The sequence below is a fragment of the Apium graveolens genome, chromosome 10, assembly GCF_009905375.1.
Source record: "Apium graveolens cultivar Ventura chromosome 10, ASM990537v1, whole genome shotgun sequence".
NCBI classification, from domain to species: Eukaryota; Viridiplantae; Streptophyta; class Magnoliopsida; order Apiales; family Apiaceae; genus Apium; species Apium graveolens.
Window position 1 is genome coordinate 185,192,920 of NC_133656.1, and position 13,394 is coordinate 185,206,313.

The 13,394-nt window shown below is 43.1% G+C and overlaps 2 protein-coding genes across 4 annotated transcripts; one reads left to right on the plus strand and one right to left on the minus strand.

Moving 5' to 3' along the window:
• Positions 1-2,260: 2,260 nt before the first annotated feature.
• On the minus strand, positions 2,261-5,749 carry LOC141691435 (uncharacterized). Its single transcript, XM_074496174.1, has one exon. The coding sequence runs from the start codon at positions 5,747-5,749 to the stop codon at positions 2,261-2,263; it is 3,489 nt and encodes a 1,162-aa protein (XP_074352275.1).
• A 2,135-nt stretch (positions 5,750-7,884) lies between these two features.
• On the plus strand, positions 7,885-13,328 carry LOC141690187 (uncharacterized). 3 transcript variants are annotated; one of them, XM_074494865.1, is made up of 14 exons: positions 7,899-8,322; positions 8,390-8,445; positions 8,832-9,006; positions 9,144-9,245; positions 9,753-9,824; positions 10,404-10,520; positions 10,670-10,747; positions 11,174-11,236; positions 11,325-11,421; positions 11,687-11,851; positions 11,971-12,060; positions 12,196-12,341; positions 12,474-12,596; positions 12,869-13,328. In XM_074494865.1, the coding sequence occupies exons 1-14, from the start codon at positions 8,224-8,226 to the stop codon at positions 13,016-13,018; spliced, it is 1,533 nt and encodes a 510-aa protein (XP_074350966.1). In that variant the 5' UTR covers positions 7,899-8,223; the 3' UTR covers positions 13,019-13,328. The 3 variants fall into 3 exon arrangements, 2 of the variants coding, with proteins under 2 accessions (XP_074350966.1, XP_074350965.1); XM_074494864.1 differs by having other exon boundaries at positions 7,901-8,322; positions 11,687-11,765; positions 11,852-12,060; XR_012562683.1 differs by lacking the exon at positions 12,869-13,328 and having other exon boundaries at positions 7,885-8,322; positions 11,687-11,765; positions 11,836-12,060.
• The last annotated feature ends 66 nt before the right edge of the window (positions 13,329-13,394 follow it).

The following is a 13,394-nucleotide window of genomic DNA, read 5'->3' on the forward strand; positions in this document are numbered from 1 at the left end:
AGCCGCCTCCGCCTCCCGAAGATGGCCGCGAGAAGACCCTTCCTCCTCCCGAAGATTGAAGAATGAAGACCCAGGCTTAGTGCCTTGTAATTTTATTTTCGTAATTTGCTTTCGACTTGGCCCTTGTGGCTTTTAGATTTCCCTTAACTTGTTTTCATAAGACTTTATTTGGATTTGCTCCGGGGCTTGGTTTGCCTCAGGAACGTATGTAAATATATTTCCCATTCGTATTTGGTTTTGTTTCCTTTTCTCAAAATCTTTCTAAGTACACGTGGTTCGCGTTGTAGTCCCCAGAAGAGGGTTTAGTTTGAAATTTTAACTGAATAAAATTTTCTAAGCATACATAGGTTGTGTAATGGTCCCCGGGGAGGGTTTAAAATTTTGATTGAATAAAATTTTCTAAGTACACATGGGTTGTGTGTAATGGTCCCCGAGAAGGGGTTTTGTTTAAAATTTTAACTGAGTAAAATTTTCTAAGTACACATGGGTTGTGTAATGGTCCCCGGGAAGGGGTTTAAAATTTTAATTGAATAAAATTTTCTAAGTACACATGGGTTGTGTAATGGTCCCCGGGAAGGGATTTTGTTTAAAATTTTAACTGAGTAAAATTTTCTAAGTACACATGGGTTGTGTAATGGTCCCCGGGAAGGGGTTTAAAATTTTAATTGAGTAAAATTTTTTAAGTACACATGGGGTGTGTAATGGTCCCCGGGAAGGGGTTTAAAATTTTAATTGAATAAAATTTTCTAAGTACACATGGGTTGTGTAATGGTCCCCGGGAAGGGGTTTTGTTTAAAATTTTAACTGAGTAAAATTTTCTAAGTACTATAGCGAGAGTGATCGAATGATAGTAGAATGATTTTGGGCTATGGGGCGCTCCAAATCAGTTTTTTCATTTAAATCATTAGAACAAAAGTACATTCTGGGGAAATGTTGAAAATTACATCAAACTGCTATAGCCTAAAAGTGGAGGAGATGCCGGAATGTGTGACCTACCTTTACTGGTAGAATTTCCTTAGGCGAGCTCCGTGCCAAGTGTTTGGGACTTCGGTCCCCCCGAGGTAGCTTAGCTTGTAAGTTCCTGGCCGGAGTACTTCTTTAACCCTGTAGGGGCCTTCCCAGTTGGGCTGGAGCTTTCCCTGATTAGTTGGGTTCGAGGCCTCGGTGTGTCGGAGTACCAGGTCTCCTTCTTCTTATTCTCTGATTCTGGCCTTCTTCCCAAAGTAGAGTCTTGTCTTTTCTTTGTAGCCTTCCATCTTTCTTACTGCTTCGTCTCTTATCTCATCTAGGAGTTCTAGGTTAGTCCTAAGCCCTTCAATGTTTGAGATCTCGTCAAAATTGACGACCCTGTGAGAAGGGGACCCGGTTTCGATTGAAATGCGGGCTTCGGTATCGTATGCAAGCTTGAAGGGGGTCTTATTCGTTCCCGCCCTGGGGTGGTTCTGTAGGACCACCAGACTTTTGGGAGCTCGTCAGGCCAAGTTTTCTTGGTTTCTTCTAGTCTCTTTTCCAAACCCCGAAGTATGGTTCTGTTGGTTACTTCGATCTGTCCATTTCCCTGAGGGTGTGCAACCGACGCTCTTTTGTGTTTGATTCCGAGCTCTTTCAGATATGCTTCAAATTCAGACCCGAAGAACTGTGAGCCATTGTCAAAGATGAGGACTACAGGGATCCCGAACCTCATGACGATCGCGTCCATGAACTTGATACAATCCTGTTGGTTGATTGTCCTCATGGCTTTAGCTTCTGCCCACTTTGTCATGTAATCAATGGCTACCAGGACGTAGCGGAGGTCGCCTTTTGCTCGGGGGAAAGGGCCCATGATATCTATGCCCCATATAGCGAACGGGATAGGAGATAACACTGATGCTGGCAGGCTCGGGCTTTGTCTGGGAACATTGCTGAATTTCTGGCACTGGGGGCACTTCTGGACGTAAGCGACGGAGTCGGAGTGTATCGTGGGACAGTAGTACCCTTGCCTGATGATTTTGTAAGCTAGAGCTTTGGCTGCCAGGTGGTCTCCGCAGATACCTTCATGAACCTCCCGGAGGCAATAATTGGCCTCCTCAGAGTCTACATATTTCAAGGTAGGTGCGGAAAAGGTTCTTCTGTATAGCTGACCCTCTTCCAGGAAGAAACGAGCAGCTTTGTGCTTCAAATATCTGGCCTTGTTCTGGTCTTCCGGGAGTGTCCCATCTCTTAAGTAAGTTATGTAAAGAGTCATCCAATTGTCTGGGCTCCCGATGCACAGGACCCCAACTCACTCTGTGCTGGGTACTTTAAGTTCTTCGAAGTATACTGAACTAACGAGGTCGGAGGAATTCTGCACGAGCTTGGACAGCTCATCCGCTGTGGAGTTCTCTTCTCTGTTGATCTGAAGTATGGTGATGTCGGGAGTGGCTTCCAAGATGCTCCGTACCATTGCCTGGTACTGTGCCAGTGTTGGATCTTTCGCGATATATTCTCCGGTGGTTTGCTTGACCACGATCTGAGAATCATTGTGGATGATCATTCTTGAGATGCCAAGAGATTTTGCCAACTTGAGCCCGGCAATGAGTGCTTCATATTCAGCCTGATTATTCGTTGCCTTGAAAGCGAAAGTTATTGCCTGTTGAATGGTAAAGCCCTCCGGGCTAATAAGGATGAGGCCCGCTCCGGACCTTTCAGCCGTGGATGATCCGTCGACATAGAGCTTCCAGGAATCCATCCTCGAGTTGGTTCTCTCCGGGGATATTTCTTGGGGTAAAGGTTGATTAAGTTCCGGGAAGGTGCATTCCATCACAAATTCGGCTAAGGCCTGAGCCTTTATTGCCGTTCGTGGCACGAATTTGATGTTGAATTGACTTAGTTCAATGGCCCAGTTAACTAACCTTCCAGAGGCATCTGGCTTGTGAATGACCTTCCTGAGCTGCTGGTCCGTGACCACTCTGATCTCCCGGCCTTGGAAGTATTGCCTCAGCTTCCTGCTGGAGTGCACGAGGGCCAAGGCAAACTTTTCCAAGTAAGGGTACCGAGTCTCGGCATCCTTGAGGACTTGGCTGACATAGTAGACGGGGCTCTGCATTCCTCCTTCCTCCCGGACCAGTGCCGAGGAGACGGCTTTGGGGCCGGCGGCGATGTAGAGAGACAGAGGTTCTCCGGGCTTGGCTTTGGAGAGCACCGGGGGGTCCATCAGGTGCCTCTTGATTTCCTCGAAAGCTGTATGACATTCTGGTGTCCAGTCCACTAACTTCTTGTTTCGGGCCCCTTTCAGCAACTCGAAGAATGAGAGACATCTCTCCGCTAGTTTCGGGATAAATCTTCGCAGGGCTGCTAGGCATCCTGCCAACTTCTGGATGTCCCTCTGTGTTTGGGGTATCTTCATTTCTATGATGGCGGTGATCTTCTCTGGGTTTGCTTCTATTCCTCTTTCGCTGACCAAGAATCCCAGGAATTTGCCTGAAGGTACCCCGAACGCACATTTCTCCGGGTTCAGCTTCATGTTGTACCTCCTTAGGTTGTCAAAGCACTCCTTGAGGTCTTTTATGTGATCCGGGGTGGTGAGTGACTTGGAGATCATATCGTCTACATAAGATTCCATGTTCCTCCCCAACTGGCTCTTGAAAATTGTGTTCATCATTTTCTGGTAGGTGGCTCCAGCGTTAATGAGTCCGAAAGGCATCATGATGAAGGCGTAAACCGCCCTATGAGTAATGAAGGCCGTTTTGGCGATGTCTTCGGGATTCATGCGAACCTGGTTGTATCCCGAAAAGGAGTCCATGAAGCTGAGCATGGTATGGCCCGAAGTCGCGTCGATTAGCTGGTCAATATTTGGGAGGGGATAGGAGTCTTTAGGGCACGCAGCATTGAGGCTCGTGTAGTCGACACACATTCTCCACTTTCCGTTTGGCTTCTTGACTAGCACCACGTTGGCGAGCCAGTCGGGATACTTGATCTCGCAGATGATGTCGGCCCTGAGCAGCTTTTCTATCTCCACGTATATTGCTTGCTGTCGTTCGGGAGCAAAATTTCTCCTTTTCTGTTTGATTGGTTTTTCCTTGGGGTCTACATCCAGGCTGTGCATTGCCACTGACTGATCGATTCCGGGCATATCCTCTGGCGTCCATGCGAATACATCCGCATATTCTTTTAACAGTGAGATGAGCTCTTCCTGAAAGAATGTCTCCAGGCCTTTTCCAATTTTCAACTTACGGGTGGGGTTCCCGGGGTCCAATTCTATCTCTAACGTCTGGGCGGCAGGCTCTACCTTGGTTTTCTCTCTTACTTCCATAAATCTCTGTATCCGGGCGTCGGCGTTGGTTGCGCTGTATCCCGAGTCCTTTATCATGTTGACATCCAGCTTTAGCCTTTTGTTGAAATGTTCGCGATGTTTCTTGCGGCTTTGGCCTTTGGGTAAGGCCATTGCCTTCTTTCTGTTTTCTGGGTCAGTTTCAGCCATGACCAGTGCCTGTCCATAGCATCTTCCCGAAGCGCCCCGGTCCCCCCTGAGTTCCCCAATGCCTCCCGGGGTGGGAAACTTCAGCTTCAGGTGAATTGTAGACGGGATGGCCCGGATCTTGGTGATGGTAGGTCTTCCCAGGATCATGTTATAAGAGGATGCAACACTTATCACGTAGAATTTCATGACATGAGATACATGCCGGGGAGCGGTACCAAAGACCATGAGGAGGTATATTACCCCGCGGATCGGGATCATATTGTTTTCGAATCTGTAGAGAGGGTCTTCGAGGCATGGATCCATGCGGAGGTGTCCCAACTTCATCCTGTTAAGGGTGTGTTCGAAAACAATGTTAGCTGAGAAACCATTATCAACCAAAATTCTTTGTACCTCATTGTCGGCGATGTCGAGGGTCACGACCAGGGCTTGGTTGTGCTCGGGATCCAGGCCTTCACAATCTGTATTGGAGAAATATATGCACTCATCTTCAGCCGGCTGGATCATCAAGACATCGCTGCCCTCATCTGGACTTCGGGGCGGGGAGGAGGTCCCCCCAAAAATCATGTTGACCATATGTTTCCCTCCACCGGAGGGTTTATCTCTGTCATCAAGTCTTCTCTGTAGGTACTGGTTCATGTTGCCCTTTTTTATCTGATCTTCAATGAACATTTTGAAAGAAAAGCAGTTCTCCGTGGTGTGGCCGTGATATTCGTGGTACCCACAATGCTTGTCCCGGGCCCTGTTCCCGGGGGGTGCCAACAGCGGCTTCAGGGGGTAATAAAAGGGCTTTCCCTTGACCTCTCTCAAGATGTCGGCCCGGGGTCGATTGAGCGGAGTCCACTCGGGCTCCGGTTTGGGTTCCCTCTTAGGCTTTGGCTTCTTTTCATTTTTCTGGTGTCTGGAGTAGTCATCCCGGGGTGGGGTCCCCCTGGATTGCTGCACATAATTGGTTTGTCTATCTATCTTGTGCCTCTTTTCTTTCCCGTAGGGGCGGCGGTGTTCTGGGGATTCATCATCATCCCGGATCCTCCTGTTCATCTTCATTGAGGTGAGGAAGTCATTTTCTTTGATAAACTTGGACGCCATTGCATAGGCTGAAGCAAGGCTTTGGGGTTCCCTATGGATTAGGTCCTTCACGTAGCCTTCACATGAAACTGGGTGGAGATTTTGCCGGAAAATATTCACGCCTTCCTTCTCTTCAAGGTTGGAGAGCTGGTTGACCGATTCTTGAAATCTTTTGATGAACTCTGGGAGAGTTTCTCTGCTTCTCTGTTGTATGGTTTCCAAGTGGCACATCTGAAGCTCATTCATACGGTTCGCCCTGAACCTCTTGAGAAATATCTCCCGGAAGTCCTTCCAAGAGTCGATGCTCCGGGAGGAGATTCGACTGAACCATTTATGTGCTCCACCCTTCAGTGTTGAGGCGAAGAAGCGACATTTGGTGAGGTCACTGTAATCGTATATGTTCGAGATCTGTTCAAAGTAGTTGAGATGTTCTTCAGGGTCGGCAAGTCCATCAAAAGAGTCGAAGTTGAAGTGCTTGAGCGCTAACTCCCTGTGGGTGGATTCCAGCTTTCTGGTGAAGGGCGTGGCCGCCGCCCCGACTTCCACATCCCCTTCCACTTTTCTTTTAAGGTCCTGGAGAACTCGGGCCATTTGCTCCTGCTTGGATTTGCACTCTTTTTTCTATGTTGTCTTTGGCCTTGGCCTCTTCCTCCTTTCGAATACGGTCCCGGAGCGTGGCCCTCTTGATCTCGTCTTGGGCGTCCTCTGACGGCCTCTTAGTTTTGCCGATTCGGTCCAAGACTGAGCCCCGGGATTCTTCTGAATGCTCTTCCTGGTCTTCAGGACGGGTCTCAGGAGCCTTGTTCTTTTCTTTCCACAGGTCCATAGCCGCTTGAATCTGCTCCGGGGTCATATTTCCCCAGGGGTTTGTAGAGGTTTCCGCATACTTGTGGGCTGCTTTCTCTATGGTTAATCTCTGGTCTCCGGGCTGAAGCTGAGACGAAGCACGAGCTGTGGGGGGCTCTTCATCTATATCTTCCATCTCGCCGTCCCTGGGCGGGGCGACCGTGGGCTGAATGGTTCCGGAGACCGAGGTCTTGCTTTTTCGCGTGGTCATTATTCTCAGGACACAGTAAGGGGGATGGTGCTAGGATGTGTGATCGTCCTGGAGAAAGAATAAGGAGAGTGAGCTGTAAAGAGAGAGAGGGTTTTCGTTCTTACCAGAGAGGGTTTCTTTGGTTTTGTAGCTGTGCAACGTAGCTGGAGATGACACCACGTCACCGGAGGTTCAGCCCTCCTTCCAGCGCCAATGATAACTCGGTTTCTTCCCAGGTCTTCTCCTTTCTCTCACGTGCCGGGACCCGGCCTCCGCAGCGGTTTGGGTGCGGTTAACCTGCTAGGTAGGGGTCTCTGCAAAACAGAACCGGAGGGGGGGTTGTATCCCGCGGCAACTCCGGTGTGAGAATAAGAAATGGGCTTTCTTGAAGAAGAAGAAGAAGAGGGAAGAAGGAGCTATTCAAAAATATGTGAGGGTGTGTGTATGTGTGTATAGCAGTCAAATATTTTTCAACCCTTAAAACCCTCTTTTTGGGGCCTTTTATAGGTCTCAAGATTTAGGGTTTTTGGGGTTTGTACCTCTTCATCCTGGCCTTTGATCATTCTTGGTTGGTGACAGGTTGGACGGTCCAGATGAGCTGCGTGGTCAGGTGTCCTTTCTCCATCAGAGCTATCTTGGGATGATTACCCATGAATGGCTAGGATGCAATTGTTCCATTTTGGGTAACATGAGACAGTTGACTCTTTTGCCCTGTGCCATGTGACACCGGGAACCACTTCGGTTTGGACCTGGGGTGGGATCTCTTTTGAGCCCCTGTACTTCTATCTGGGCCTGATTATTTCTGGCCCATCAAGGCATATTTTAACATAACAAAATGGAGTCAATTGATCGCAAAATAGATGACCTGATATGACTCTTAAATTAAAATTGAATGTTTGTTGGTTTCACCTCTGGTATTTTGTTTCCTCTCCCTTCTGATACTACTTGGTAGTCTCAAAAAGTGGAAATAGAAAGATAGAAGCAAAACCACCATCCTTTAGTTCTGATAAAAAAAGGTTACCTGATGTTTTCATCAAAGGCATCAGTCATGTGCTTGCTACCTTGAAACTTACTCCCTTCGGGCGAGAAGCGAGTGTTATAATGTACATTTAATCTTGATGATTACAATGAAAAAATAAATAAATGTGACACGTGGCAACAACCCCCCGTCAACGATACATGAATGCCCCTCTGCTTTGATCAGTAACTTACCAAAAATTAATAAGAGAATTTCAATATTCAACATATAATTTGTGTAATTTGATCCGATCCGATATATAATTGGAATGAAATGCATGAATTTGGTAACTAACACCAGTTTAGAACGGAGGGAATGTAATCCATTATAAGTTTATAACTCTCATGTTCGTCTCTCACATTCATAACTCTCCTCCAATTTTTGTTACCAACACATGCAAATATATTTCCTTTTGTTTTTTCATATAAAATCACGCAGCTCCTCACATTGTCTCTTATTCTGAACACCCCCCCTTGATTCCCTCCAAAGTTTTTCATTGTTCATACAAGGGGATATGCTTGTGACTTGTGATGTGAGAGACAACAAAAAGGCTCTAGCATCATATTTACCTTGGCCATTGTTGTTGTCTCTCTCCAATATTACCCCTACAACTTTTTATTTATCTAACACGTTAATCACACACATTTTTTGTAACTTAGCTACATTATGGAAGCAGTAGTTTCGTTGTTTGAATCCGTTGATTATTTTCTCTTCTCTGCATCCTCGGCTCTTACTGCCCCTCTCGGTCGTTTCATCCACATTCAGGTTCGACCAATTTTTCATTGCATTTATGTGTGTCTGCATTTGTTTAAGGTCTTTGTATGTCCTGCAGGGATGTGTTATATTGTTTCTTCTTGCGTTAGGATGGACCGGTGCTGCTTATGTCAGGTATTTTATTAGTGCTGCTAACAGTCGGTCTGAAATTTTAAGAGAATATTCTGTGAAAAGTTGTGAGGAAAAGGTAGCAAGTCTTTGGTAACTACATTGATAAGAATTCTATGTTGAAGAAAAAAATGAATGTTATAAATTTGGGATTGTTTTGCCTATAAAAACTAATGATATCATCAGTATTCTGCATAGTCTTAAACCTGCATTTTCGTAAATTACAAAAATTTGAACTTCTCCTTTCTGTAGTACCAAGAGCTACTTTTAGAATTAGGAAAGAGATCAGTCAGAGCAATGCCAATCAAGCTCCTAGTCAAATTATGACATGATTGAGTTAATAGTAAACCTCTACTAAAGAAGTGTTTGCAAAGCTGTAATTATCTTTGCAGGAGAAGAGAGATTAAGAAGATAAGGACTAGCATGAGAAGTGGCAATAGCTTGGCATTTCTTTATCAGGACATAGATCAATTCGAGCATTCTAAACAGGCCAAATTACCGAGAGTGACAGTTGTATTGCCTTTAAAAGGGTTTGGTGAACACAATTTACACAACTGGAGAAGCCAGGTACTATGCATCGTACCTAATATCTTCAGCTTTATTGCCTTACAGATGATTAAACAAATAGCTTGTGTACACAGGCCAAATCAGTCCCTTCACCTACACTTCATCACAGTGAATTTATTTTTGTTTACTCTATGCAGATGACATCTCTTTACGGCGGTCCTATAGAATTTCTTTTTATTGTAGATAGTAAACAAGACCCTGCTTATCATGCTGTTTCCCGCCTACTATCAGAATATAAGGTAAGCTTCTAAATATTTTCCAGAAACAAGTTAGGTTAGAAATCCAAATGAAATTATGAATTTATCTTATACTGCAATTGCATGCCTGATTTTCATACTTATGGAATTGAGATTAAGCACTACTAGAAGAAGCATTTGCTACTTCAGCTTTGTGCACAATATTTCTTTGATATTATCGCGTTAGATTCAAGTGGAAATAGATATATTGTCTTCTATATTAATGTCAAAAGTTGAGTGTAGTTTTTGTAAAAAAATTATACATGGTCTTTATTTCCCTTGGTCTAAGTGTTTTTCCTTTATTTCCATTAGCGAGTGCAGCAATATACTGAAGGGATTTAGTGAAAGTTGTGATTTGCTCGTACAATTTAGACTTTAAACCTTCATGTCTTGGCCTTTCTGGCTTCAGCCTCAGATGCATTTTTTCATCACATGGTATAATTGTGTACAGTTTACTTGCTGTCTTCCTGTTGCTTTACATTTAAAAGCTTTTATTTAATATGTTTCCAGGACAATGTTGAAGCAAAAATTATTGTGGCAGGTCAATCCACAACCTGTAGTCAAAAAATTCACAATCAGTTGGTATGCTGCAAGTCTATACATCTTATTTAGCATTTACTTCGAATACCTGATTGGTATATTACACACCTGTTGTCAAAGTTCATTTTCCATTCTTTATGGTTCTCTAAGATGATATGAATTAATAGACTGCGCATTTGATCATATTCACCTGTAGTGGTGCACGGCATAATTGATTCTCTTTCTGGTAAACTCTGAAGAGATGTTGTTGGAATAGAAATTGGACAAGCTCAGACTGACCTTGTGGTGGTTGGAGGTAGGGAACAATGAAGCCAGGGAGATGGGATTGGGCTTGAAACCCTTGAATATTTTAAATCATAAAAGTCATAAATTTAAAATCTCAGTGGAGGGGAAAACTTTAAGACATTTCAAAATTTACAGATGCGTTATAAATATTAATAGATTAAATTATATTTGATCAAGCAGCCTTCTCAGTCCAGGAAATAGAGGGGGCATCCGGCATTTCTTGTTAGATTCTAGATGAATATATAGAGCTTTTTGCTTGTACTGGTCTTTTGATATTCTGAATGACTAGAATTGTGTAACTTATTGTCTTTCACTTAATTGAGCTACTGTACACAGGTTGGGGCGGAGAATATGCACAAAGATAGCAAGTATATAGTGTTTCTAGATGATGATGTTAGACTGCATCCAGGGTCCATTGGAGCTTTAACTGCAGAGATGGAAAAAAATCCTGATGTATGTTTCTGGTGATGCACATTTTTAAAGCCAATTTTAACACCCTGCCCAAGAACTTAAGACTTGAGAAAAATTTACGTGGTTATGCACTTATGTCGTTGCAGATTCCAGTTGGCTTCACAATTTAACTGTATGAAAATGATGTGCAGATATTTATTCAAACTGGATACCCTCTCGATTTACCATCTGGAAGCTTAGGAAGCTACTGTATATATGAATATCACATGGTACGCCACTATCTCGTCCTTTAGCAATGCAAACGTCTACAGCTGTTGATACTTTTTGAGTTTTTGGGTTGTAATATTGTATCTGTGAAGTGAGAGGAGATATTAGCTATCAACATTGAGCAATGCTGCATTTGTTTTATTCTAACAGAGAAATCCACTAAATCTGTCTAATTAGAATTTTCATAGGCAGGAATCAGGATTAAGTTTTAGGGTTAAGATTAATGTTGTAAGTATAAAGACTGATCACGCACAACCTTATTACTTCTAGATATGCTCATAACTAGGTTTATACAAGCAAGGACTTGGTCTTACCTAACAGTAAAATTTCTATCATGCACTTTCTTGACTTGCCTGGTATCTATTTTGTCACCACGTGAATGTTTAGGCATCTGTAAGTTGTCGTAATCTGATCTTTTCAGTTTACAGCCGTGCTCAATAGGATTTGCTACCGGTGGTAAAACATTTTTCTTATGGGGAGGATGTATGATGGTAAGTGCCTAAGTTTTCATTTTGTTTGTTTTATTTTATGAGTAATACTTGGGCGGTGATGCCTTGTGCTTGGCAATCCATTTTTCAGATGCATTCGGATGATTTCAGAAAAGACACTCATGGTGTTGTTTCAGGACTTCGTGATGGCGGCTACTCTGATGATATGACTCTTGCGGCTATAGCTGGTAATGTCAGTCAGACATGTATTTATATATAATTTGAGTTTTGTACTTATTCCGATGAAGAAGTCAAAAAACGTTCTATGCAATCTTTGATCCGAGTGCCTACACACACGAAAGGCAAGTTAGACTCTCCTTTCAGTAGGTGTAGCTTAACTAAAAGAGTTCCACATGTAAAAACTAAAAGACTGCGCTTGCTTGACATACATTTTCATATTAATGTAATGAGTGGTTCTTCTCATATAATTTCCATTGTTATTGTTACTTCTAGGGGCTCATAAGAGGCTCATTACATCACCTCCAGTTGCTGTCTTTCCGCATCCTCTTGCATCTGATCTCACTTTCGCCAGGTTTCTACAACAAAACATGCCTTCACATAATGTATGCCGTTTGTCTTATCTTACGCCATCACCACCTCAGTTTACAATTTGTAAAGGTACTGGAATTACTTGCGGAAGCAAACATTCGTTCTAGAATCATACATAACGTACGAAAACTGGATCATGAACCGCATACTGTTTTTTGTTCACCTGTACATATCATGGGCATTTGTAGCACCATATATCTTGTCAGTGATTCATATTGTAGCAGCACTATGGTTTCAGTCCAAGGGCTATCGGCTGGAAGAAACAATTTTATCAACTGGTGAGCTCACTACTTATCTTAGTTAGTTGGTACAGCAGATACGAACAAAGAATATGACATCTATAAATGTCTAACTAGATGAAGAAATGTTAGAATTTTGTTATGTATCTAAATCAGTAGAATATTTTTGTCCAGGGTTGTTCTTAGTGGGATGGCATGCCTTGTTCACCCTCTGGGCACTACTTGCAGTGTGGAACTTGACAAGAGTGGAAGTCCAACTCTGTAACTTTTTATCTCCTCAAGGCCCTCAAATTTCAATGGCTTCTTATAATTTATGCCTTGTAAGCTCTTCCAAATCATTTCTCGAAAAGAATGTAGCTACCTGCATCTTTTTTTAATTTTGTGTAAAACATACTTCATTAGATGTGAAATAAGATAAAAATCTGGCTAATCATGTTTAGGCAATGGTACAGGTGTTCCTTGCATTGTTGGTAGGTAATGTGTTGTTCCCCATATGTGCTTTGCGTTCTCATTTCTCCCAGTGTATCAACTGGTCTGGAATCGTATACCACTTGAAGAATGGGAAGATACACAAGGTATAATTTATCTTTAGGCCATGACAGTAGAACTGATCCTTGGTCGTTTTTTAGACAGAGCCACAGGCTCAGATAGACACAAAATGTAGAACTGATCATAGCCTTAGCATCTTATCTAATACATACTAGTCATTTGACAAAGTAGGGGCTGTCTACCTGTCTGCACAACTTATCCGTCTTCACCAAAATAAGCATAGATGCAAACTATATAGATTGAGTTGATGTAAGCTTTTGTTTCTCCTCTCTAAACCAATAAGAGCTTGATTTGGCAGATTGATAGAAAGAAAGAGAAGGCTCAAAAGTTTACCGACTTGAGTGGTAAAAATCTACATGGTAGAAGAGGAGGGAAGAATAAGATTTCAGTTTTGTTCTCTTTGTCGAGATGTATGATTCGCTGGCAGAAACCCAGGAAATCTGAATAGGAGTGTACATATCAACAAAACTTGTGAGTTTTGCCTTCAGCTTTCAATTGTCTGCAAGATAGCAAGCGTTCCATTGTCTGCAAGATAGCAAGTCTTTAACTGTTTGCACGAGCTGTACTACTATTGTTTTGCCGCTATGAATCCAATACAACCGAAACCCGTCAACTCAAAGTTGCCGTGTCGATTAGTTCTTAGGTTTACCTCCCTTTACGGGTTTATCTGTAAATTGCACCCCAAATTGTTGATACAAAATACAGAAATCTTGGTTTTTTGTACCTTGAGGTTTAAATGGAAGAAACATTGTTTCACATTGCGTTTTGTTTCATGTCAGGTGTGGTAGATATGGTTAGAACTTGAAAAGTATTGGCTTTTCTGG

What these genes read in the sequence shown, in the direction of transcription:
- LOC141690187 (XM_074494864.1), top strand. Translation starts at nt 8,224, where the DNA reads ATGGAAGCAGTAGTTTCGTTGTTTGAATCCGTTGATTATTTTCTCTTC. An exon ending in GCCTACTATCAGAATATAAG is followed by an intron (nt 9,246 to 9,752) that starts GTAAGCTTCTAA and finishes ATATGTTTCCAG; the next exon opens with GACAATGTTGAAGCAAAAAT. An exon ending in TATGGGGAGGATGTATGATG is followed by an intron (nt 11,237 to 11,324) that starts GTAAGTGCCTAA and finishes TCCATTTTTCAG; the next exon opens with ATGCATTCGGATGATTTCAG.
- LOC141691435 (XM_074496174.1), bottom strand. Translation starts at nt 5,749, where the DNA reads ATGAATGAGCTTCAGATGTGCCACTTGGAAACCATACAACAGAGAAGC.